The 26277-nt window shown below is 35.2% G+C and overlaps 1 protein-coding gene across 7 annotated transcripts in view; it reads right to left on the reverse strand.

Moving 5' to 3' along the window:
- Positions 1-26277, reverse strand: part of DENND4A (DENN domain containing 4A) — a 135882-nt gene that overhangs the window by 45607 nt on the left and 63998 nt on the right. For all 7 annotated transcript variants that reach the window (XM_043982246.1, XM_043982251.1, XM_043982250.1 and 4 more), the window contains 9 exons: positions 22307-22476; positions 20635-20876; positions 16552-16618; positions 15939-15997; positions 13834-13978; positions 12219-12394; positions 4059-4159; positions 2764-2982; positions 1367-1512 (listed from right to left, as the gene is read on the reverse strand). In XM_043982246.1, the coding sequence (XP_043838181.1) occupies positions 1367-1512; positions 2764-2982; positions 4059-4159; positions 12219-12394; positions 13834-13978; positions 15939-15997; positions 16552-16618; positions 20635-20876; positions 22307-22476 (1325 nt within the window). The remainder of the gene's footprint in view (positions 1-1366; positions 1513-2763; positions 2983-4058; positions 4160-12218; positions 12395-13833; positions 13979-15938; positions 15998-16551; positions 16619-20634; positions 20877-22306; positions 22477-26277) is intronic.

Consider the following 26277-nt stretch of genomic DNA (forward strand, 5'->3'; position numbering starts at 1 on the left):
AGATGCTAAAAAAATGTATAGGATAGAGTATCCCAAGAGTCTTAGTGCAGTTTAAAGCTAACGAAACATAAAATTGTACCAAGACTTTTGGTATTTGTACTTTAATTATAATTCCAATGCTAACTCTTGAAAAAGAAACCATTAAAAAACAAACCAAAATACATTCCCCTTATTTTCTCCACTCCAAAACCAATTATATTCAGTCATAATGAATCATAATATATTTTGTTGAAATGTGTCTTTAGGTGATCTTTATAAAGGTCTCAGATACAGATTATAACCCATAAGGTCAAGTCTACAGAAAAACCATTTCTACAGGAAAAAAACAACCATTATAATTATACCATAAAATGCATCAAAATATACCAATAAAGCATCATTTCACAGTTGTATAAATAAGCCCACAGACTCTATTTCCAACTTGTCTTACAATTTATTGGAACTAAAGATTTTTGAGGGGCAATAGGTATGCATTTCTCCACTACTCTTCTATGTAGGAGACTAGACAATCTGGCAAAAGAATACAATAGGAATTCTCTATTTTAAAAGGAATTTCTAATTTAGGAATATTCAAAGCCCTAAAACTGCCAATTGTAGTAGAATAATGGACTAAGAGTAGAAACTGCCATTATTAGCTATGCAAGTCAAGTGACTCGCCCACTCTAGGTCTCAGTTTTTTCCTTTGTAAAATGAGGGGATTGGACTAGATGGTCTCTAAAGTTCTTCCTAACTCTAATCTATGATGCTATGAAATTTAAGGAAATTTTAGGCTAGAATACAACACATAGTGCATTGCACTAATACTCAATAACAGGCAAAGTGAGGGCTAGCATTATAATTCTGTTAATCATTGCAAATGAAAAAGAGTAGAAAATCTTGGGTGTATTAGTCAAGGAATTCTGAGGATGAAATAAATTACTGTGAACTGGATGGAAGAGGACAGGATGGGGCTAAGAAGAGAATCTTAAAGTTAGTGGAAAGCTAACATGGCTAGCATACTATCTGATATAATATAACATACTACAGGGCCAGCTATTATTTGAACCATTATTGAGCAAAAGGTTTCAATTCAGTTTATTAGTGGACTTTCTCATAAAAAACAATTTTCATCATGAGAAGTCAGTAACAAAACTGAATTTATTTAAATTTGTTTTAAAATCATCTTTGTTGAAACTTCTTTTCCACAGTACACACTGATACCTGTATTGTCCCAACACAATGTTTTAATTTATTTCAAACAAAGCAAGCACAAGTTACTTCATATACCGTCAGGTTGGTTTGTTTGTTTTTGATTCATGAGGTTCATTATTACAACCTAAAGTAATGCTCATCTGCAGATGAAAGGTTACATAACAGTATTACTTACTTTGTCTACACAGTCATCAAAAAATGCCAGGCTTGCATCTTTGTCACTGACAAAGGAACATTCCTCAATGAATCGAATAAACATTTGTGTTTTGGTCATCATACTGTAGAATTTTTGATGGGAACGGTCCCGGCTTTTTAAGAACCCTATTAAGGAAGCACATAAACTATCAGTATGTAGCTTGTATTCTTCTAATTTATAAGTACATGTGAGAAAATAATGGGATTTGGCAGATACTCAAAGGCCCCACTTGGAGATTAATCTAAACTGATTGAATTATGTGAGAATGATTGACTGCTGATTAGCTTACTTAAAGTTAATTAGATTGTAACCACACCTGGCCAGCCTTTAAGTAGGTATTATTCTCAGAAGCTAAGGTCTTTAAACTCAACAATAGACCACCTTCAAGTCCAGTGAAACAATGGTTTTGGATGATGCTAACCAATCAATTTGAAGCAGTGTGTAAGGACCACCTCTACTCTAGACCTATAAAAAGCTTCCACACTCAGTTTGCTCTAACAGTCCGTGATTGAAGCAGGCTCCTGGTGGAGGACTTGAAGAAGAACCAGATCAGGCTGAAACTCTAGGCTAGAGTGGCCTTTTCTTAACTTTCTGAACTCCATGTGTTATCTTTTTACTAATACCTCGTATGCTTTAGTAAATGCTTAATTCCCAAAGACTGGTGCTAAAGCTTCTAATTTAAGGTGATCACACATTTAGATTTTAAACATGGCATACAAAACAGTTAAATATGAAGATACAGAAAATTTAGTACTCATATTAGTTTCTCAAATTACTTTATTTGGTTCCTTTTATGTTGTTTTTCGAAAGAGAATTACTTTTGCTCTTTAAAATTCATTTTTCATATTTATTTTCTAGAGGTAGTATGGCATGGTGGATAGTGGGTCAGTCTTGGTCTTAGGAAGACCTGTGTTCTAGTCTTGCCCCTGAAACATACTAGCTATGCAAGTTTAGAAAAGTAACAAAACCTCTCAATACTACCAGGAAACTCTCTAACAACACAATTTGCTGATGTGTTGTGATCAACATGGAGGGAATTTCTACACCGAGAGTTCTCCTTGCCAAGGAAATCACAGTTCTATTCAAAAAAAGGACCAAATTACAAAGCAAGTGACTTTCTAATTTTTCACAATTTTTCTTTTAAATATTAAACACAAAATTTATGTACAATATCTCAATACTTAAACTATTTCTTTTGTCTTTTTTTTTTTTACTAATTTGTATGCAGTCAACAGATGTGAGGAAGTTAAGAATTAATCTTAAAGAAATTAATTAAATATGGAATGGTTAAAAGTATCTACTGAAAAAGTGATTCACTCACATAACTCACTTGCTAATAAGCTGGAACTATAAGATGGTAAAATGAAATTACTCACCTTGTAGCTCAAAAAGGGAACTTGCATCTGTGGCTGTCTCAGATGGGGCTTGTGTTATTGGCCTTAAGTATGATCTGTAACCTTTTAATATAGAGGCCATGAAACCTAAAAATGCCTCTTGGATTTCCATATCTATCAAATGCAATCTTTTTCCTGAGTTAAAATCATAGTCATTCATTGCTAGATCCATTAATTCATCTTCTCTTGGTCTTTGTTGTACTGTGAAGAAATACAGTGTTGGTGTTTTCTTCATAATGACAGCAAATATTTTTCACAATGATAAACAGTAGATAACAGTTCTAAGACAGTTCCATTAGCTGAAGTCATTTCTATAAGCCTACACTGTGAAATTTTTAATATGTGCTTTTTTCTTTTTTCACCTCCTATTGGGTATAACTTACTCAAGCTACATGAAAATAACATTTGTTTATCTTAATAACCTTTGGTAAATGTTTTCTAGCTCTCTATCTCTGATGATTTTTGAGACCAACTTCTTATCCCATAGTATATAATTTATTGACTCCCATATATATTATACTGCATATGAATCACAGTATTCCTTTCAGGCTTTTAAAGAAGGCTAGCACTGAAATACCAGGGACTCAAACAAAGAAATTACAGTTTAATCCCTTTATCACCATCTCTGGAACACTTCCAGGACATATCCTTATGCATTCCTTTTATAGAAACTCTCCATGTGCTAAATCAATTTCCATCCTGGTTAATGTAATTATACTTTTGGCAAATATCTATTTTCTAAACATTTGAAACTTTATACTGCAGCTGCAAGATTCACTGCATCAAAAGCATATAGTATAATTCCTGTAATATATACTGCAACTATAATTTCCTAATCTAATTTTAAAATAAATTTTCTCATATCTTCAAAACTTGTTTTTGTACTTGTATCTCTCTATCTCACTATTTTACTTGTGAGCAAAGTCTAGAAATGTGAACCCTTGTTTTTTTCCTAGCATTTTAGTAGAAAAATTAAGGAAGATAATTTTTAAAGATTCCTTCCTGTTTTATCATTCAACAATTCTTTCCAATATGGCAGGAGTATGAGCAAAAATATTCAATTTATTATTTGATTAATTCTCTACTCTAAATTTTGCTTTAACACCCAACATATGAACATTTACCTCTATAATACTATAGTACTTCAAATGCAAAATGTGAAGGGAAAGGTTCAGTAAAGGGCAAGGTATGCAAAGTATTTCATATTAGTCTCAAGAGAGAAAACTTAATAGAAAGGGTAACAAATCCATCCCCTCTACCTTAACTTATCCACTTACATTTTGCTAGTTGCTGGTGCAAATTGTTCAATGTGTTCATCAGATTTTTGCAGGGTTTCTTTGGAAGGATCTTCCAGGCTATATTCTTTTTGTCTCCAGTTCTGAGATTTAAAAGCAACAATAATATATTTACTAGATGTAATTATTTTTAGAAAATTACTTTCCTGTTATGTGTGAAAAAGGAAAAAGAGAAAGAACATGGTAGTAACAAATAAAATGCAAAGTGTACAAAAATTCTGGAGGCAAAAGGAGAAAAACACGTGGTGATTTTGGGTATCTGGTATTTTAAAACTAAGTTACTGAATATCAGGGTCTTTATATTATACATATCCATACTCTAGTATCTTATAAATAGTTCCATGAGCATAATAAAGTCTCAATAGATATTTGTTAAGAATTATGCTAACACTACCAGGGCAATAAATAGGTATTGGTATCTTCAAACTAATTGAAACGGAATCATTCTATTCTTTTCTTTTTATTTTCTTTTCATTTTTGTGGGGCAATGAGGGTTAAGTGACTTGCCCAAGGTCACACAGCTAGTAAATGTCAAATGTCTGAGGCCAAATTTGAACTCATGTCCTTCTGAATCCAGGGCTGGTACTTTATCCACTGCACCACCTAGCTGCCCCTAATGAAATCATTCTAAAATACTAAAACTCCATTGAAGTGAATTTTAGTCAGAGATAATAATGTGACCTTATTAAAAGCTAATCTCACCCATAAAGGAGTTCAATGTAGTATAAACTCCAGAAGAACATTATAACTTTCAAATCTACTTTAAATCCTAGCAATATACCTAATCAAAATTATTTCTTTGGTATGTGAAATAATGCTTTAAGATAGGTAGCCTGGATGGGTTTTTTGTTTTGTTTTGTTTTGTTTTTGAGACTCAATGTGGAGTGTGTGAGGGAAATGATTTACACATGACTAAAAGATAAAGTTTAAAAACCAGCTAACTCAGGTAGTACCACATTGTGAAGAAAGATGAGAAAAGCTCTAGGAAAAGATGAGAAAGGCTGCTATAGATAAAGGCTTTCTCAAAAGCCCCCATGACTCAACTCCTTGGGAAATAAATAGGTGCAGAAAACTGCCTGTTTATTGTCAATGTTTGCTGGAAAGGGTTAGCAATAAAAATTAGTAATTGGAAAAAAAATTGAGGATCTTAGTTCCTATCAGTACTAGGGAGGGGAGTAGAGGGGGAAGAGATATTCCAGAAACCTACATTGTGTGCTCTTGGCTTGTGTTTTTGTCCCTGCTAAAAACACAATGTGTTTTATTTGCACTTTGCACTCCCTACTAGAACAGAAAGGTGAAACAGGTAGAGGAACATCTCTTCACTCTGCAATTAAGAGGAAGAATCTAATGGTTATAAAAGAATGGAAAGAGTGCTTTTCAAAGAAAGATGAAAATGAATCTGAAGAGAAAGAAGAATCCTAACCTATGCCAGTATTTTAGGGGATGGCAATGAGAAGAAAGATAAAAAGAATCATTGAATACTTGAAACTAAGTATTAGGATCAAGTATAGCCTCTTCTTATAAGCTAGTCTTTTTTGTCCTTCAAGGAATGATGATATGGCTATTACAGGTGACATAAGGAGAAAGGTCATTCAGTAATAGTCAAAAGACAGAGTAACAGACACAACTCTTGTACAAAACTGGAGTGACTATATGTAAAGCTGAGATGAAGACATGATATCTTCCTACAGCATGCATTTATGATATGACCAAGAGCTTCCCGAGTCCTGTCCAGTCTGATAACAGGATCACAGTTTTAGAACTGGAAGAAGCCTAGAGGTCTTCTAGTCTAAACCCTTCATTTTACTGATGGAAGAAAGAAAAGACTAGTTCAAAATTGCAAAAGGATGAAATGTCAGAGCAAAGATTTGAATCCAAGTCTTTTTTACTTCAAATCCAACCTTCTTTCTACCCCACCATGCTGCCATTGCCTACTTCTGGTGCTTAGAGACAAGTACTAATGTTAGAAGGAAACTGGGGGCGGCTAGGTGGCGCAGTGGATAAAGCACCGGTCTTGGATTCAGGAGTATCTGAGTTCAAATCCGGCCTCAGACACTTGACTTACTAGCTGTGTGACCCTGGGCAAGTCACTTAACCCCCATTGCCCAGCAAAAAAAAAAAAAAAGAAGGAAACTGAAAATGATTACTAGGCATAATGAAGTCCTGGGCAAGAAACTGAAAACCATAGGATCACAGGTAGTGTTTCCATCTCTTTACTGATTATAAGGGCTTCAGAATAAAGATAAAACAGATTTAGGCATCAAACAATTAAGAAGATGATGGCTGAATACAGAATTTGGTTTTCTAGAGTATGATTTAGAATTCAGAAATGGGTTGGGAATAAAGAACATTTTATAAGGGGTAGTAAAAATAAATTTGACTGGAAAGTTGGGTGTGTTTTATTTCCTCAGTAGAATGTAAGCTCCTTGAAGGCAGGGACTGTTTCATTTTTGTCTCTGTAGTCTTAATGACTAACAATGCTCTGCATACACTCTGTATCTAACAATACTCATTGAATTCAAGATCTCAAGTGCCATATATTCAATTATGCATATGATATGCGAATCTATATGAATTGTACCTCCATTCCATTGATTAACAGCCATCTCCATCCACATGTTCTCTCAAATCTCAAATTTAATAAGTCAAAAATGAAATGACCCCTCTATAATCCTATCTCTCCTTGCTCTGTTGTAGCCACTACAGTCTTTCAGGATACTAAGTTTATAGCTTCAGCCTTGACACTCCCTTTGCCAGGCCAACACCCCAGCTCAGCTTCCAAACTGGTAATTTCTCCCTATACTTTCTATTTCTTCTCTCTCCAATCCATCTTCCTCAGATCTGCCAGTTATCTTCCAAAAACACAAGGTTAATCAAGTTACTTTCTCTTCAAAAATTCCCAAGAGCTCCCTACTGACTAGAAAATAAAATGCCAACTGTCTTCAGCCTTGAAACTACCCCCTACCATCAATCCCATCCATCCACTTGTCAACTACCCTATAGCAATTCTCCCTTGACCACCCAACCTAATGAGAAAATGCCCTAAGTGAATTCATGTGCTCTTTTGGAACCATTGCCCTGGGTCAGTGCTATCCAGATTGATAAGTTAGATAATAAGACACACATGGCCCATTATATTTATCTTGTTCTGGACCATGCTTCATATTTCATTCCACCACCTACCCATGTCATCTCCTTGTCATTTAGTGACAAGAATGTATACCCTGCAGTAACCCTTTACCCCTACTTTCTACCTTTTGCTCTGGGAACAGTTTTCTTTTCTTTTTTTTTTTTTATGGGGCAATGGGGTTAAGTGACTTGCCCAGGGTCACACAGCCAGTAAGTGTCAAGTGTCTGAGGCCGGATTTGAACTCAGGAACTCCTGAATCCAGGGCCGGTGCTTTATCCACTGCGCCACCTAGCCACCCCTCTGGGAACAGTTTTCAAATCACTACTACCATTGCTCCTAGAAAGGGCATATCAGTTGACTCTCCTGTGATTCTACTCACTATCCTTGTGACTTCCCAAAGGAAAATATCTTTAGCTGTTCTTGGGGATCTTAAGTCATGAGGTCCAGGGAGACTATGTCCTTGAGTACCAAAAGAATTAACCAATGTGATTTCTGAGCCATTGTAAGTGATCTGTGAAAAATCACAGGCATTTGGAGAGGTACCACAAGACTGGAAACATGTAAATGTTATTCCAATTTTAATAAAGGGGGAAGAAAGTAGAATCTTTAAATTTTATGCTTGTGGGCTTGACCACAAATACTTACAAAATACTCACACATACTATTAAAGAGTTTGTGAGCATTTAAAAAGAGAAGTAGAGATGACTAAGAGTCAGTATTATCAAAAGCAAATTATGATGGATTAACTTCCTTTTTTTTGGTTAAGTACTAGACTTAAGGAATGTCACAATCATCGATTATCTGATGAAGTTCTTCATGACATCCCTGTGGATAAGGTAGAAAGATGTGAGCTGGATGACAGCAGAGTTAGGTGAATTTAGAAATATTTAAATGACTGGACCCTAATAGTAGTGATTAATGGATTGAAATAATGCTCAGAGACAGGTCTCTAGTGGAGTGACCCAGTGAGCTATCCTGGTTCTGTGCTAGTTAATATCTTTTATCAATGACTTTGATGATGCTGAACTTATTAAATTTGCAGAAGGAATTGAGATAGAAACCTGGTTCTAAGCAAGATAAAGTAAAAGGTTACCTACTCTCAGAATCTAGGGTGGTTCTAGGGGTAGAGTCCAAGTTTCCAGTGAGGAGAGGATGTAGATAATGGCTAGAATGGAGGTGAAAAGGTTTAGAGATTATGGTTGGGAAGTGAAGCAAAGGACTAGTTCTGCACAAGATGAAATGAAAACACACTTAACAGAGCCCTGGGTTGTTTGTTTTGTTCTGTTTGTTTATGTTTGCTTTTGTTTTGTGGGGCAATGAAGGTTAAGTGACTTGCCCATGGTCACACAGCTAGTTAAATGTCAAGTCAAGTGAGGCTGTATTTGAACTCAGGCCCTCCTGAATGCAGGGCCAGTGCCCAGGGTTGTTTTGATTATTTCCCTGGATATTATAGATCAGGAGCTCTTAAACCTTTTTTGTATTGTGGAGAAATTCAGCCTTATGAAAGCTTTAGTGTGAGACCTATTAGGAGGCTGTCTTGGGAGCTTTCTTCTCTACCACAGGGGCTGGGAGTAGTGACTGTACTCCATTTGCTTCCCAGAAGTCCTGATGCGAAAGTCCTAGGGAACTTTCTCTTGACATAGAAAATAATTTTTAAGTAATTGAAGAAAATGATTTTTAAGTAACTGAAAAGTATATTTTAATTCAAGATTTATCTTTTCTTTCATGGTTCTGGCTTTGTGTTCAAATACTTTTGGTCCAAAGAAAGAGGTAAAATAGTAGATCCAGTGCAGTTATATTTCACGTGTTATACTGTCTTTTTGAAATTCTCCTACGATTTTACCCAATATAAAATTCTTCTTACACCTAATAATGTTTTCATAATTACCTCTACTTCCCCTCAACATTTCCCCTCTAAAACTAGAGAGGAATATTAAACATCTGCATCCTTATCTTATAACGACCTTTTGCAAACTTCATCAGTCTTTGATTTTTACTTCCTATTTCACAAAGGCTAAGCGACTCACCCAGAGTTATACAATAATAGGAAATTTCTTTACAATCTAGTTATACCCATCACTGGATCACAGAGCTAGAGAAGAGTTTATAAATCCTGTAATCCAATCTCTCCATTTTGAGCCTGAGAAAACTGATGTTCAGAGAAATTTAGTGACAACTACTGTCGCAGGTGCTGTCCAGCATTTATAATGCCAAGGTTTCTAACACTTGACATACTTTTGGATCATAAGATACATATCCTCCACAGCCTCCAGGGCCTACCACAAAAACAAACCCCACTAATGGCCCTTCCAAGTCTATCTTGGATTACTCTCAAAGTCCACTTATGACCCCAGATGATGACTTGCTTCTCAGAGTCCTGTTCCAAACTCATGTTCAGTCTGTCGTGGAAGCCATGCCCCCACAGTAAGAACTATATCTTATAAAATTTCTCTCTTCTTCCAGCAATTCATTAAAACTGAAATGCTGCTTTGAGAGAGGTTCTATATATTATAAACAGAGAGGTTGGAAAGAGACATTATTGGCAATTGATTTAAAAAGAAGACTCATGGGGCAGCTAGGTGGCGCAGTGGATAGAGCATCGGCCCTGGAGTCAGGAGTACCTGAGTTCAGATCCGGCCTCAGACACTTAACACTTACTGGCTGTGTGACCCTGGGCAAGTCACTTAACTCCAATTGCCTCACTAAAAAAAAAAAAAGAAGAAGACTCATTTAATATTTCCTTTTCTCTCAAATTTCTGGCTTGGGACTTAAATGCTTTTGGTTCTGGGGAAAAAGGAGCTGCTAATCAGTGCTCAAGCCTTTCTCTGGTAAGGGCATGGACTAGAAGGAATGAAGGCCCATTTATCCTAGGTAAAGTAGAAGGGAAATAAAATAGGAGGATGACAAAAATGCATCTACAGGAAGGGTGTGGCCTAACTTCTCCTTCCACTCTAATCAGTGGAAAAAAGTTTTCTATTCTTTTAGTTTTCCCTATAAAAGACAAGGTTAAGTCTACTCACAATAAACCTCTTCTGGAAGCAATATTAGAATATCAAAGTTGAAAGATAAAAGAGTGGGAAGGAGAATTATATGGGAACATTTTTATTTTAAATTTCTTCTCAAAATGTGAGGGAAAATACGTAAAGCAGATAAAGTATCTACAATACTGTCAATGAACCAATGATTAAAATATATTATGAGAAGATTCAATAACTAGTTATGAATAAATATAAATATTCACTCATTCTTGCTTCTGAGAAGTGAATCAATACTTAACCAAAATATATTTTCAAGGCTAAATTTTTTCCCTATGCTTTTTTAGTTATTCCATGGAGCCAAAGTTTTATTGCTTAAAAACTAGCATTAAGGTTCAGTGATTACATTAGAATTATTTTAAGGGTCAAAGTCTTAGAAAATGTATTAAATCTAAGTGCCTGTTAATAAATAGAAACATATGCTCATATTTTACATATGTAAGGTATAAAAGCCGTACCACTTAAGGCTGAATTTCTCCTTCCCAACTTTTTGCTGTTTTGTGAGGAAATATTTCTCTCAATCTTTCACCATTTTCCAATACAATCTTTTGAAGATTATTTTATATTACAAATTGGTATTGCTCTTGGTTGCCATGTTTTTTTTTTTTTTTTCTGTTTGGCCAGAAGATCACTGGCTGAGAAGGTTTCTTTGCTAACTTCCTTGTAAAAATTAAACCTCTAAAAAATAGCAATAATCAGTGTCATTGCTGATACTTTCCTCCATTTTTCAGCATAAGTAGCTTGTATAATTAATAGGTTGGATTGGAGCTATTGTAGTTTCATTTAGTGTCGTATTATTATTTTTTCTTCTAAGTTGGTGCTGATTTTGACCTGTGGTTTCACAAATCAACTGAAAATGTGTGAGCAGGCTACTTGTTTTCTCTCTTTCTGGAAGATGTCTTTAGTTACCTCAGTAGGAATAGTCACACTATGCATAGGAAGAGTACAAAGATTGTGACTGGGAGTAGCCTGAAGACTTCTCCCTATACAAAAGTATAAAGCATGCCCCTGCTATATAGCATAACTCCCTTTTCCCTCTCCCTTCTTAAATGTGATAAAAATTTAAATAAAGGAATGTTTCAAGGACAACCCCCCCCATAAAACAAGGAAATTATAAAGTGAAATAAGAATCAACAACCATTTAACATGATAGTATAAAGAATGAATATTATTGTTTGTCTAAAACATACACACATATTTCACACACATGTACATATATACATGTGTATATATGTGCAGATACACACATGTGTGTGTATATATCCACGCTTAATCACAGCCTTTGTAGGGAGGGATAAAGGGGGAAAAATAATAAAGTACAAAGTACATGGCAGAGAACAAAAGAATACAAACAAGGAAGTAAAGAAAAGTTGGGCAGATTTGAAAACAGTGTAGTATTTATTATATAGGTTTTATTAAAATGGAAATTTACGGTTTTATATTAAAACCTCTCCTATGTTTTGCTGTATACATGGCAACATTTTTTTTCATTTCTGATTTTTTATTTGAGTTTAAAAATTTTTTTTAAAAGAATAAATATTATCCTTACACAAAGGGAGCAAATACAGTCATTCTCCTTGGAAGAAACTAAATACTTAAACTGGATTCGAAGTATTAAATTCTAGGTTACACCTATGATTTTATAAATAATTTATTATCTGCTTTTAGGGGAAATTTTAACTTTCTTTTTCTTAATTCTAACTTTTCTTCCAACTTTCAAAAAATGGATAAGGTTAAAATATGTTTCTTAGATATTTAAAGAGCTGTAGAGGGGAAAACTTCTTTTCTTTTAAGTAAAGAACTTTCCAGTGCTAGAAATTTGGTCTATTAAAAATGTAGATAAAGCTGATTCAAAGGTAGTAAAAGATCTTAATACCAGTAGAAAATGCATTTTAAGGTATCATGGTTAATGTTTATGAAAGAATACTTACACCTACAAAGCCGGATTCAGAAGAACTCACTAATATATATACTTACTGAGAAATAGTGTTGGTATCCAGGTCAACACAACTAACATCTGGTGGTGGATCGTAGAGATCAAAGTATCTTGAATCGATCCCTACTATGAATGGACAAGGTGCGCTCAAAACATCCGCTAAAGCCAATGGGCAAAGAGGAACATATGGGCATGGCCAATGGAAAGGAAATATCATCTTTGGATAAATAACAGATAAAAGAACATTTAGCTGTTTATCATATAGCAAATTACAGAAACACAAAATATTATTTTTTAAACACACATTTCATTTCCAACATGTTATAAAGGATGACACATAATCAGAGCGAATATCTGTTACAATCCTACTCTGATGCCTCATTACAAGTTCTGCTAGGTATTTCCAAGCAAGAAAAGCTTTAACTATAGGCATGGCATTGGAGTTGGTGCCTTGTTGCCATCCAAGGTCTAAGTTAGTTAGCTAAGTCAAAAAAGCTCCTTCTCAGAAGGTGGATGCCATGGGGGAGGGGTGTGTGTGTGTGTGTGTGTGTGTGTGTGTGTGTGTGTGTGTGTGTGTGTGTGTGTGAGAGAGATTGTTTTTCAGCCACTGAAACCCATGACAATGGTTTATTAAGGTATGAATAGATAGTGATGTACATAGTGAAGCTGAGTACCCACACTGATAAAAATCAATGATCTTTTGAGGTATCTTAGTATAATAACCAATACATTAAAAATAAAAAACCATTAAAATTAAAATATTAATCAAACTAATTCATTAACTGAATTACCTTCATCTCATTGTTCCCCAATTATATTCTTTGGAGAAAGGAAAAACGAAGTTTATTCTCCCTCCTGTCCACTTATATCACATAAAACTTGTATATATCTTTTGTATGTTGTTTCTCCCCACCATTAAAAGGTATGCTGTTTGAGGCTTTATTTTCTTTTTTACTGTAAGCCTGGCACATAGAGTACTTAGTATATGCTTGTTGACTGACTCTGCCATGTAACAGCCCTTCATTATTTGATGGCAATTATCTTGTCCCTCCTAAGTCCTCTCTTGTCCACACTAAATAAACTGTAATTCTTTTTTTTTTTTTGGCAGGGCAATGGGGGTTAAGTGACTTGCCCAGGATCACACAGCTAGTAAGTGTCAAGTGTGCAAGGTCAGATTTGAACTCAGGTTCTCCTGAACTGAGGGCTAGTGCTTTATCCACTGTGCCACCTAGCTGCCCCCTAAACTGTAATTCTTTCCATCAATCCTTATATACCATGATTTCTAGTCCCCTTATGATTCTAATCACCTTCCTCTGGGCACATTCAATCTTTAAACATCCTGTAATGTGGTATATAGAATGGAACACAATGGTCCAAATGTAATTTTACTGGGCCATATTTGTTTCTATGAATAATCTCTGTTCTTTATGGACAACATGCAACCTATGAGAACAGTTGGCTACTATGTCATACTGTTTGCCCTTCTTGAGCCCACAGTGCATCTAGGCCTCCAGATCTTTTCCACATCAACTGCTATCTAGCTATTTCAGGAGAAATATATCTCCAAATAACTTTAAGTTAAAACATTAAACAAGTTTAAAATTACCTAAATAATTCTGTTGAAAAACTAAAAACAAGTAAGAAATTCATACTTACAGAGACTAAGGCTTCTGTCACACTAGTCAGGACAGAAGGTCGCAAGGAATGGATGAGAATTTTATGTTCTGTTACTGCAAATACAAGTAGTGTTACAGCATTTTCAGGGCCCAAGTTTTGTAGCAGTGTTGAAAACCTCCCGCCACTGTTAACAAAAATATAAACAAGAACCATAAATAAATATTTGAAGAAGAAAATTCACGCAATTTGTCTGAAAGATCTGAGATGAAAAAAGCAAATATTGATTGAGTACAATCTGTGCTTCTGATACTCACAGTCTTAAACCTAATGAAGTCATACTGGTTTCTGCTATTATTCTTTTAAACTCACAATGAAAACAATTCAGTGCTTATGTGGCTTCAAAATCACTAATTTCTTCTGTATTACTTTTACCATAGGAAAGGGTTGTTCATCTGTTTAATTTATATTAAAATAGCTCAGCTTTGAAGATCTTGATTAAATAAAGGATCTTGATTTTTAAAGTAGTGCTTTAGTCGGATGGCAGAGACAGGGCATATAAAAAAGCTTTTGGACATTGCTCAGAATTGAAATTGGGATATATATGTGCTATCAAGGCATGTAACTCATTTAAAATAAATTAATAAACGAACATTTGGATTTACCAAAAGTAAGGTTGATTATTTCCTTTACAAAAAGTATTGCTAATGATCCAAGACAACTATGTTGTTGTTTTTTTGTTTTTGCAGGGCAATGAGGGTTAAGTGACTTGCCCAGGGTACACAGCTAGTTAAGTGTCTGAAGCTGGATTTGAACTCAGGTCCTCCTGAATCCAAGGCCAGTGCTTTATCCACTGCGCCACCTAGCTGCCCCCGATCAAAGACAACTATGAAGGACTAGGGATGAAAAATGCTATCCATCCCCAGAGAAAGAATTGATGGTAACTGAATACAGATTGAAGCATACTTTTTTTACTTTATTTTTCTTGAGAGTTTTTAGTCTGCTTTTTTCACAACATGACTAATATGGAAATGTTTGGCATGACTACACATGTATAACTTTTTTTAAAAAGGGTGATGTAGAAACAAAAATATCATTAAATATTTTTTTAAAAAGCAGTACTGCTAACTGCTTTTGACATCAAGTTCCTCTGCTGCATTTAAAATGTAATTCAATTTTAATATGATTTAAAAAATACACTTACTGCATAAAATGTACACATGTATAGCAATGCAACTGTTAGTTTTTCTTATTTTTAAATATGTATAAAACACTTTACATTTGCAAGATGTTGATTTACAATAAAATAATTTACTCAGAAAATACTGTTAGTTAATAGTTACATCTGAAGCAAAATGTGGAATCAGAGCTACAAAGTGAGAGAACAAAGGTATTGATGAAACCATTTGCAATTTTTTCAAAACTAAGGTAAAAAATACATGTAGCTCTCCCTCCCTCAGGTATATACTACATAAAAACTTAATTACATTGTGACTAAAACTCTGTTACTAGAAAATTACACTGCTAATCAGATTTCAAGGTGTTTGTTATACATGACAAGAAAACACATTTCATCATTTTTCTCAATTTATAAACTGATGAAGTATGTTGTTCTATTTGTCTAGAATTATAATATTTTTCTTATTTTGAATTATTTTTAGAACATATAACTTTTAGGAAGAAATGAAAACAAAGCAATACCTTTTTGGGGGGTGGGGCAATGGGGGTTAAGTTACTTGCCCAGGGTCACATAGCTAGTCAAGTGTCAAGTGTCTGAGACCGCATTTGAACTCAGGTCCTCCTGAATCCAGGGTGAGTGCTTTATCCACTGTGCCACCTAGCTGCCCCCTACATTTTTCATAATATACAGATATTTGGACATATGAAGCAGAAAACATTTTAAACTAAAAAACTTCATAGTAGACAAAATATTCAATATTTTCATTATAGTTCTTCTACATGACTTCAAAGCCTAAGGGGTTTATATATAATACAAAGTTATAGCAAAATATTTTCACTATTTGAAATAATAATATATGCTAATAGAGAACAATTGAGAAAAGGTACCTCATTGGAAAATGAGCATTTAAAATTTCACAAAACGTTTAAATAAATTTAAACTTATATGAAAATGTAGCTTCACTTACCTCAGAGGAAGAGGTGAGGATACAGGTTGACTAAGAATAAGGTTATCATGTGGTGATAACTGGAATAGATTTAGAGCAACAATGTTTTGAATGAACCCTTCATTAATGGCAAAGAAGCTATAGGAAATACTAAATCATTACAAACTCCCAAACTAATTTTTAAAAATCATATCATAGAGCAAATATATATGATTAATGATGGTGCCATTAAAAACTACTCCTATTTTTCATTATCATAAGTGCACAAAGATCATCATTTTAAAAAATCATTCCTTACCCTCCCCTTTGTAACCATTTTTCTTTTGTGACCATCTTTCTTTTGCTCCCTAATAAATTTCTTAAACATTATTAAAATGAATATAAATTGTAAAATATTAAGATAAATTAATGATAAAATACATGTTTTCCTAGTATTCATCTCTTTGTTATCATGATTTAGTTTTTTAACAGAAACTGAGTATTAGTTTAATTTAGAAGTACAAAAAAATAGTTTGTGCAATTTCAGGCAACATTAGAAATATGGACATTTATCAGTGTTCAAATCTGAAATTTATTATTAAGAATTTTATAATACAGAAAAATATTTATATCATAAAAATCAAGAAAATGTTACCTGAACTAAAATTCGTGGCCTCTGAGGAGATGGGAAAGGAACTTTGTGCATAAAATGAGAAATATGCCTATAAGAAAATAGAGAAAAATGTCAGCCTAAGAAAAATTTAATTCTGAAGCATTTTATACTATAAAATACAGATTAACATCATATGTAAAATCTTGTACAGGTTATTCAAAAGTCCCTGTGCACCTATTACATCACATAATACTAGCTCACCAAAATACTTGGTCCATTTTTTATTCCAATGGCACAAAGAGATAAAAAATTATTTTTCAACATATTAACAATAATCTCCATACAATGCCTTATTTATGTTTGTATTTTTCCCCAGAATGTTAAGAGTGCATAGTAGTAATTTTATAAATATTGTAATCAAGAAGCACTAAGTTAGGATCCTGCCTCAAATACTATTTTTGTGACCCTGGTAAAGTCATTTCACTCCTCTCAGCCTAAGTCTCCTTAACTGAAAATTGAGAGGTGAAACTCAGTGCTCTCCAAGCTCCCCATCTGCTCCAATCTAGGATTCTGTACTTTGGTGAACAAAAGAATGAAAGGTTAGACATGCTATGGTCATCACAGGGGCAGAGAGGTTTGCAGCTCACTTCACATCTGTAAGGCTGAAATATCTAGTATGTCAGTCTGCAGCACACTTTGTTCAAAGTGACCATTCTGAGACAGAAAGTTAACCATTTATCTCTTAAAAGTCAATCAACCCAGGCAGCTAGGTGGCACAGTGGATAAAGCACTGGCCCTGGATTCAGGAGTACCTGAGTTCAAATCCGACCTCAGACACTTGACACTTACTGGCTGTGTGACCCTGGGCAAGTCACTTAACCCTCATTGCCCCGGAAAAAAAAAGGAAAAAAAAAAAGTCAATCAACCCTTTAGGAGTGTGACTGAGTAAAAGAGGGATTCTTCATAATGAATAGAAAGCTAGGTGGTGTTATAGTGCACAGAACACTGATCCTGGAATCAAGAAGACCTGAGTTCAAATCTGGCCTCAAACAATTACTAGCTATGTGATCCTGAGCAAGTCAAATTCTCCCTGCCTCAGTTTCCTTAGGTGTAAAATGGAAATAAAAATAGTATCTATTTCCCAGGGTTGTGTGAGAATCAAATGAGATAATTACTACAAAGCATTTTAGTGTAGTGCCTGGTACCTAGTAAACACTATATAAATGTTTATTATTGTTATTGCTATTATTATTATATTCAACTTCCTTGAAAGGATCATATCACTCCCAGATCCTCTATTTAAAAAGGTACCCAGGGCAGCTAGGTGGCACAGTAGATAGAGCACCAGCCCTGGAGTCAGGAGGACCTGAGTTCAAATCTGGCCTCAGATACTGTGTGACCCTGGGCAAGTCACTTAACCCCAATTGCCTCACCAAAAAACCCCCAAAAAACCCAAAATGTACCCAGCAGGGCAGTCATCTCAACTGGACTTCATTAAAGTTCTCTAAAATCTCAGTATCCTGCAAGATCATATGAACCTTGAAACTCATACCTCCCCCCAAACCTCTGCTTAGGCCACATTGGGATGGGAGCTTCCTTGCTCCCTTCAGGCCTCTCTCTTACTTTTCCTTTTATGTGTTCTCTCCCATTAGCTTCTGAGTTCCATGAGGCCTTTCTTTGAAACACCAGAACTGCTTAGCAGAGTGCCTGGCATAAAGTAGGATCTTAATAAATGTTCCCTGATTGACTGATTTTTATCTTCTCCTAACAGGGAATAGATTCTAAAATTGGTATTACTTTTTTTTTCCTACAGGAAAAAAAATCATCTCTATGAATGGATTTTGATTTATATATTACAGAAATAAAGACATGGAATTATGGAGATAAAAAAATCCTTAGAAAGCAAGACATTAATGCCTATTTCACAGATTCATTTTTGTATTGTGGATAACTTTAAAAAATATACCCCCAAAATATAGGAATAATTTTAGTTGTAGTAATGGAAATCTAACTCAACTCATTATAGATCATCAGAATGAATATTCATTTACTCAGCAAATATGTATCAGTTACTTATGATGGGTAAGGAACTCTGCACCTAGGATAAGCAAGATCTGAGTTCAAATCCAGCCACAGACTCTTTTAAGCTGTGTGACCCTAGATAATTCATTTAACTTCTTTTGCCTCAGTTTCCTCATCTGCAAAATAGGGATAATTGTAGGCCTTATTTTCCAAAGTTGGTGCAAAGGTAAAATGATATAATATTTGTAAAACTCTTTCCAGACCTTAAAGCACTTTATCAATGCTAGCTATTATTATGAATTTTATTAGATCCTATAGGATATACAAAAGTGACTAAAACATTATACTTGCCCTCAAGGAACTTAGTGTCTAGTAGCATAAAAAAAACAAATAGAGTTGTAATTGTACTTCAAAAGTCTGTAATTTTGTCACCATGAGTATTCTTTCCACAGACACAGATCACAATTTCTCTATAAGTGATCTTGGAGAGTTGCTATGGATGACAAACACATTATCCTGTTATCAATTTGCTGACAAGCCTGTCCCAATTACTCTAGGTTGACTAGTCTGCAGACAATAAACATATAGACCATTCTTGAGACCACACTCAAGAACTCACTGTCTTGGAAGAGCTTGTCAGAGCTCTGTTCCCATTGTCAGAGCCTCGGAGCACTCAGGATCATTTCAACATCACAATGAAGCATCAAATAAAATTGAAAGTAATTACTATTATAATACAGGGGAATAAGAGGCACCAGGCCCTCACTGACCTAAATTATTTGCATGAATAGTTAGGAAGAAAATAAAGAAGGTAGACAAATGTGGAGCAAGGCAAAATTGGAGAGAAGATATGTCAACTCCCACATGACAATTCAGTTAGTGTATAATGAAAACTGGATCACTCCGCGTTCTGTGCTTGAAAATTCATGACAGCCTTGGTAACAAGTGAGACAAATAGCATGACAAATATAGAACAAAGAAATGTAGATTAGTTGTTGTATAAGATCTTTATGCAAAGGAAGATTGCATGAGGTGGCAGGAAGAGTACTGGTCTTAGGAGTCAGAATACCTGACTATCACAGAGAGATTAGTGACTTATTCAGGTTGGATGTGACAATTGAGGTAGGAACCCTCGTTCTAATGATGAATCCAATGATTTTTCCCATGGGACCATGGCACATGCAAAAAGATGCAACATGTTTTAGCTCATAATTTTTTTTAATTTCTTTTTTTTTTTTTTTAGTGAGGCAATTGGGGTTAAGTGACTTCCCCAGGGTCACACAGCTAGTAAGTGTTAAGTGGCTGAGGCCGGATTTGAACTCAGGTCCTCCTGACTCCAGGGCCCATGCTCTATCCACTGCGCCACCTAGCTGCCCCAGCTCATAATTTTTAAAAAAATCACCGATTTTACAAAAACAAATGGGCAAAAAGTATATATTTCAATTTGGAAATAATAAATAACGGAGCTATTCTACAAAAACAAAACTGCAAATTCTTGAAATTTTTTAAACCAGACTGCAATTAAAAAAAATCTATTTATTTATTTATTATGAGGCAATGAGGGTTAAGTAACTTACCCAGGGTCACACAGCTAGCAAGTGTCAAATGTCTGAGGCCGGATTTGAACTCAAGTCCTCCTGAATTCAGGGCTGGTGCCCCCTATGATTTTACTGATACAGGGAATTCCAGATGAAGAAACTCCCCATTCCTCGATAGAAGGGCATCTGCTCTGCATTTGCTCTTAGATACTGCCTGTAGCAATGGAAAGGCCCTGTGACTTGTGCAGGAGCTCAGCGCCAGGATATGCCAGTGGTGGATTTGAACTAGGTCTTCATGACACTGAGGACACCTCTACCTACTGTACCATGCTGCCTCTCACCTGGAAATGGATCCCCTGAAAAACCCCTCTCTAAATATATAATTATATTATTCAAATGCTAGAATTTATATGATATGAAATAAAAATAACTGAATTACATATTTAGTAAATGTTACATCAAGGGACATATTTACCATGTGAAATTTGGCTAACTTGACAACACAAAAACTGCATGTTAAGTCTAACAAAAGTTAAAATTAGAACCAAATCGATTTCCAACTTACTTCTCAATTGGAAGGACATGAGGTCCAGAGATGGAATAACGATATAAAAAAGTCAGAAACTTCTTGAAGGCATCGAAGAAAGGCCAGTGAGAAAGAAGGCAGATGCATTTATTAGTGTGAACGGTTTTGGAGCGATCAGGTTTCCCATCTGTAGAGGATGCTAATCCCAAATGAAATCTTTGTTTCTCTGTGAGATTCTCCTCAGGGTATGATTCATAAAACTGAATAGCAGCACCATAGACCTGCAAAACAGTTAATGTTGGTAACATGCACACTTTCATATTTTTCACAGCAAACTAAATAGGAAAATACTGTGGCAACATTAAGTCTTCTACCCTCCTTCCTCAGCTGACAGTAACATACTGTAGTGGACTCTTTTTTTTTTTTTTTTTTTTGCAGGGCAGTAAGGGTTAAGTGATTTGCCCAGGGTCACACAGCTAGTTAAGTGTCAAGTGTCTGAGGTCAGATTTTGAACTCAGGTCCTCCTGAATCCAGGGCTGGTGCTTTATCCACTGCACCACCTAGCTGCCCCCAAAGTAATGATGGGAATATCTAATCTTTTTAAGTGCTTTAAGATTTTTATGTTTTGTTCTGTTTTTGTTTGTTTGTTTGTTTGTTTTGGTGAGGCAATTGGGGTTAAGTGACTTGCCCAGGGTCACATAGCTAGTAAATATCAAGTATCTGAGACTGGATTTGAACTCAGGTCCTCCTTACTCCAGGGCTGGTACTCTATCCACTGTGCCACCTAGCTGCGCCCTGCTGTGGACTCTTAAGAAAAGTTATATTGCATTTTTTTTTTTAAAGTGAAAACTGTCTTGCCAAAATTATTTTTTTTTAAAGTGACATTTGGGGGGCAGCTAGGTGGCACAGTGGATAAAATACCAGCTCTGAATTCAGGAGGACCAGAGTTCAAATCTGGTCTCAGAAACTTGACACTTACTAGCTGTGTGACCTTGGGCAAGTCACTAAACCCCCACTGCCCTGCAAAAAAAAAAGTGACCTATAAAAACAATTTCACAGCATGGGAAGAGAAGTGGAAACAGTGAAAGTACAGCTCTAGATTCTGCCAATATTTCTGTGTCAATATATAAGCTATTTTTTGAGGAAGCATGTCAATGAAGGATGTGACCTTTGCTAGCATTGGTCTTACTGAAATAAGCTGTGATTGTAAAAACTTTTATCATATTGGCATAGAAGAGTCTGGAGAGACAGAATTATTTCTTTGCCAAATCTAGAAATGTCTTGGTTGCTTTACCCACATTTTTCCTGGTCTTGACCTGTGATTTTATAGGTATAGAGAACTCTCACATGGAAACTCCATTCACAGAGATGAGCAACTCACCTGCATTTTAATAGTCTTAAAGAATTTCCTGCAACACTAAGAGATTATGCTGACTTGCCTATGGTCACAAATCTGGTATATGCCACAAGGCAGAATTTGAACCCAGGTATTCCAGGCTCTAATGCTTACCCTCTAATTATTAACACCTTTCATTACTATACTACTGCCTAACAACCTTATGTTAAAAAAAAAAAAGGAAAACAGCATTATCTGTAATAACCTTAATTTCACCACTTGCTTATTTTGTAACATGCATTCCTACAGAGTAAAAACCAAAGATGTGAAAATTTACACAAAATTCATAGCTATAATTTTGTCCAGTGACAGTACCTTTTCAGCAGAAGCTCCAGTTAACACAAATGTAGAAAAAACAGGAAGAGGGTATTTGCTATTTGATGGCCAACATTCAATAGTTGCCCCCATTGGTAAGCAAAAGAGGGGAACCGATTCTGGTAATGGGAATGACTCATAGTTTTCTTCAGGATATCTGCATATTAAACCTAAAAAAAATGCTTCAACAGTTATGAAAAACTACTGAACTCATTCTTTCTTAATTTTATACATGATCAAACGCTTAAATGCTTAGATGTTAAAAAGTCAAAGCACTTTAACAAAGTTCATTCTATGACACTATAACAGAATTTTATAAAGCCAAATTCCTATAAACCCTTACAATTCTTACTATTAATAGGCTGCTTTTTACTTATCATGTACCAACTACATTCTAGGAGCTAAAGGAAATATGATAAAGATCTGGCTCTTAAGTTTGGGGCATATATGTGTCCCTTCCTTGGTCTCAGTGTGTACTTGTAGCTTTAAAATATATTTTAAAAAATTTTTGTTTTGTTTTTGTGGGGCAACGGGGGTTAAGTGACTTGCCCAGGGTCACACAGCTAGTAAGTGTCAAGTGTCTGAGGCCGGATTTGAACTCAGTTACTCCTGAATCCAGGGCCAGTGCTTTATCCACTGCGCCACCTAGCCACCCCCTATTTTTTATTTTTTTAACATATATTTTAAATTTGGCTACAAGTCTGTATCTTTTTCACAGTTCATTAACATCTTCCATTTATGCATGGTAACACATGTCTGATCAATGAAGAATGTTGGGTGGGTAGAAGCAAGAGATTTTATGGGTAAGAGACTCAACCTATGGAGATTTAAAAAGCCCATTGTTAGGAGTTTTAATTTAATCTGAAAGGCAATGGAAAACTACTGTAGTGTCCAAAGGAAGGAAATAAACAGATAAGAAAGCAGAAAATTCTTGTTTATAGATCAAGAGTTGGTTGGTTGGTTGTTGTCCTTCACAAAAGTACAAATATATAACTACAAGAGTACAAAAATACATAAAAGAAGGTATGTAGAGCTGAAAATAGGAAACCAGACTAAGGGCATGACAAGTAGGTCAATATGAATAGAATGGAGAAAAGGGCAGGGAAATTCAGAAAGAGGTTAATCTGGGCTGGTCAGTGAGAAAGTGTTAAAGCTGAAGACAAGAAGCTTAAATTGAATAATGAAGGCGATTGGAGCCGCCCTAGGGTTTTAAGGTGAAGGTAACAAGGTAACAACCCATTAATCACAAAGATGGCTTTGGCAATAGCTTATAAAACTGACTAAATGGGAGTGGTATAGAAATGAGAGAAGCCAAGAAGAAATGTTCTAGACCAGAGATAGAGAAAAATAGATGACTATAAAAAAGATCTTGAAAGAAGCAGCAGCAAATCTGGTGAGAGATTTGATATTTTTGTCTTGGGGATACATCAAATGCTATCTTGCCTCTAGTAGCCAGGAAGGTGGGCTTAGAGAAAAAGGTTTTCTTTCTTAAAATATTTTTTTACTGTTACCATTTTTTTAAGCCACAGTAACTTTCCTTAACTTCTCCCCATACTGTTGCACCCTCTCTTGAAACAAAGAAAAACATTTAAGCAAAATCAACCAGTACATGGTGATGGTATTCTGACAGCAAATGTCATATTTGACTATCATAGTCTCTGTACTTGAAAGAATAAAGGGATTTCAATTATCATTTCTCTAGGAATTTGTCATTATGATGAATTAGATACAAACTTTTGTAGAGTTGTTTTCACTTACATTACTGTAGTCATTATATATGCTATTCACTTCATACTTCAAGATTTTCTATCCCCTATCCCTTATTTTACTAAATGTTGAGCTCCTTGAGGGCAAGGACTATCTCACTTTCCTATTTATATCCCAACACCTGACACATAGGAGGCATTTAATAAATGTCCATTGATTATCAGTTCATGTAAGTTACACCATGTTTCTTTTGGTTCTCAATTTCATAATTTTGGGGGCATAATATTTTCGAGGAAGTTTTTCAGGGAGAAAAGCACTTAGACTTGTTGAGATACAATTACAATGAAAACAGAACGTAGTTCAATATGTCCCAATTATATATCAAAAAAGGATCTCACAAAGTCCTATTCTCTAGGGGGGACAGTGGTCCTGAAAGTCTTAGAGTGTAATATGCAGGCTGGCAAGCTATACCAAGCTGGAAAACCTAAGAATATGAACCTATCAACAAACTATATATATAACGACCAATATACCTGAGGTTGAAGAGCCTCATCAGCAGAAAGCTGACTATGAGGTAATGAATTTGGGGGAGTTGGAGGTGGGAATCATGGCAATTTACAAAATGGACAAAACCACAAAATGGTTTTCAATCCTATGTCACCCCTTTCTGTTATCCCAATGAAGGTGGGAGGTAGGAGAAAGAGAGGTAGAGGGGGTTAAGAACCACAGTGTTCCAAACGACTAATATTAATTCAATAGTTAGTACAATTGAGGCCGGCCACTAGACAAAGTTATGAATCAGTCAGTTACTGGAAGAATCATTTATGTTGTCAGCATAAAGGCAGAAAGTTGAAGGATAACTGACAGGCTCTCTATAGTGGTGAATAGAAGGTTGGTGGAGTTGATGTCCTCCTACATATCATTCCATGGAATACTTGATCATTTTGCTTTGCAGTGTTGATGCTAAACAGCAGCAAAACAGATTAGCAAGAAGATATTCTGGTTTATGTGCCAACATTCATTATATGGAAAAGACAAGACAGAATATAGTAGAAAGAGCACTGGATTTGGAGTCAGAAGACCTGGGTTCAAATCCTAGGATAAAGTTTTGTGACCTTGGCCAATTTGTTTATCTTTTCTAGGCTTTGCTTTCCTCATTTATAAAATTAGATTAGACTAGCTGATTTCTAAACTTGCTTCCAACTTAAAAAATTCCACCATATCATAAGAGCCCAATAAAATCTCCCAACTTAAATCAACATATACTTTAATTCTCTATGACTTTAATGTGAAACTGGGTAGAGGGCAAGATGGGAAAAATTTTGGACAAAACAAGTTTGGATTTAAGAGATGAAAAAGGCAGAGGGTGGCAGACTACTAAGGAAATGAATATACATAGGAATATTTTTTTAAGAAGAGAGTTGCAAGACAATAAACATAATCAAGCACCAGATAACACCATAAATGAAGTTGACTATATTCTAGACAGGAAATGACCAATTACAGATTTAGCAGTCACTTCAGAATAGGCTTTCAGTGTACAATCAGGTTTTTCACTGGTAACAAAGGTCAAGGTAATTATCAAAATAAAAGGTTAAAGACAAGCAGACACTCAGTGGGTTTATAGAAGCTCCAACCTTATGTGTTTAAACAACTTATCTACTTTTAAAAATAGGAAACAGACAAAAGTAAAAACATAGACAATCATTATTTACTAGAGAAGTTTTTAACCAATCAAAAAAAAAAGTCCCTAGGCCAAAAGAGCTTAGATACTACCTCAACAAGAAAATGTTTAACCTTTTTGACAAGTAAAGAGGGATGAAAACTAGGAAAAACACCAATTTAGTATCTAAATTTATTTGTAAAAGATCATGGAGTGGGGCAATGTAAAATCATGATGAGTTATCATCACACAAGGCACTGAAATGCAGTTAAGAGAAAATTAGCTGCCAGAGATTTGTGGGAGACTTCCCTAGCTAAGATAGGTTACACAAAGAACATTTTCAGGTTAATTTAAAAGGACAAATATCATAAAGTTAAACAAATCTACCTGTGACAGCATTTTATTCTCATCAGTGGAAATAGGAGAACTATCATATTTAGATCACATTAAGGACCTGGTACAGTTGAGGAAATGATAATAGCAGTTAAGAAGTTGAAATCAGAAAAGACCTGACCAAATGTAATAGAAGCAATTTTAAAGACTTTAAGTGACCAATTCCCAGGGTATTTCAAAGAGAAAAAGATTTTTAAAGAGTGGAAAC

Source organism: Dromiciops gliroides, chromosome 2 (assembly GCF_019393635.1).
Source record: "Dromiciops gliroides isolate mDroGli1 chromosome 2, mDroGli1.pri, whole genome shotgun sequence".
Taxonomy (NCBI): Eukaryota; Metazoa; Chordata; class Mammalia; order Microbiotheria; family Microbiotheriidae; genus Dromiciops; species Dromiciops gliroides.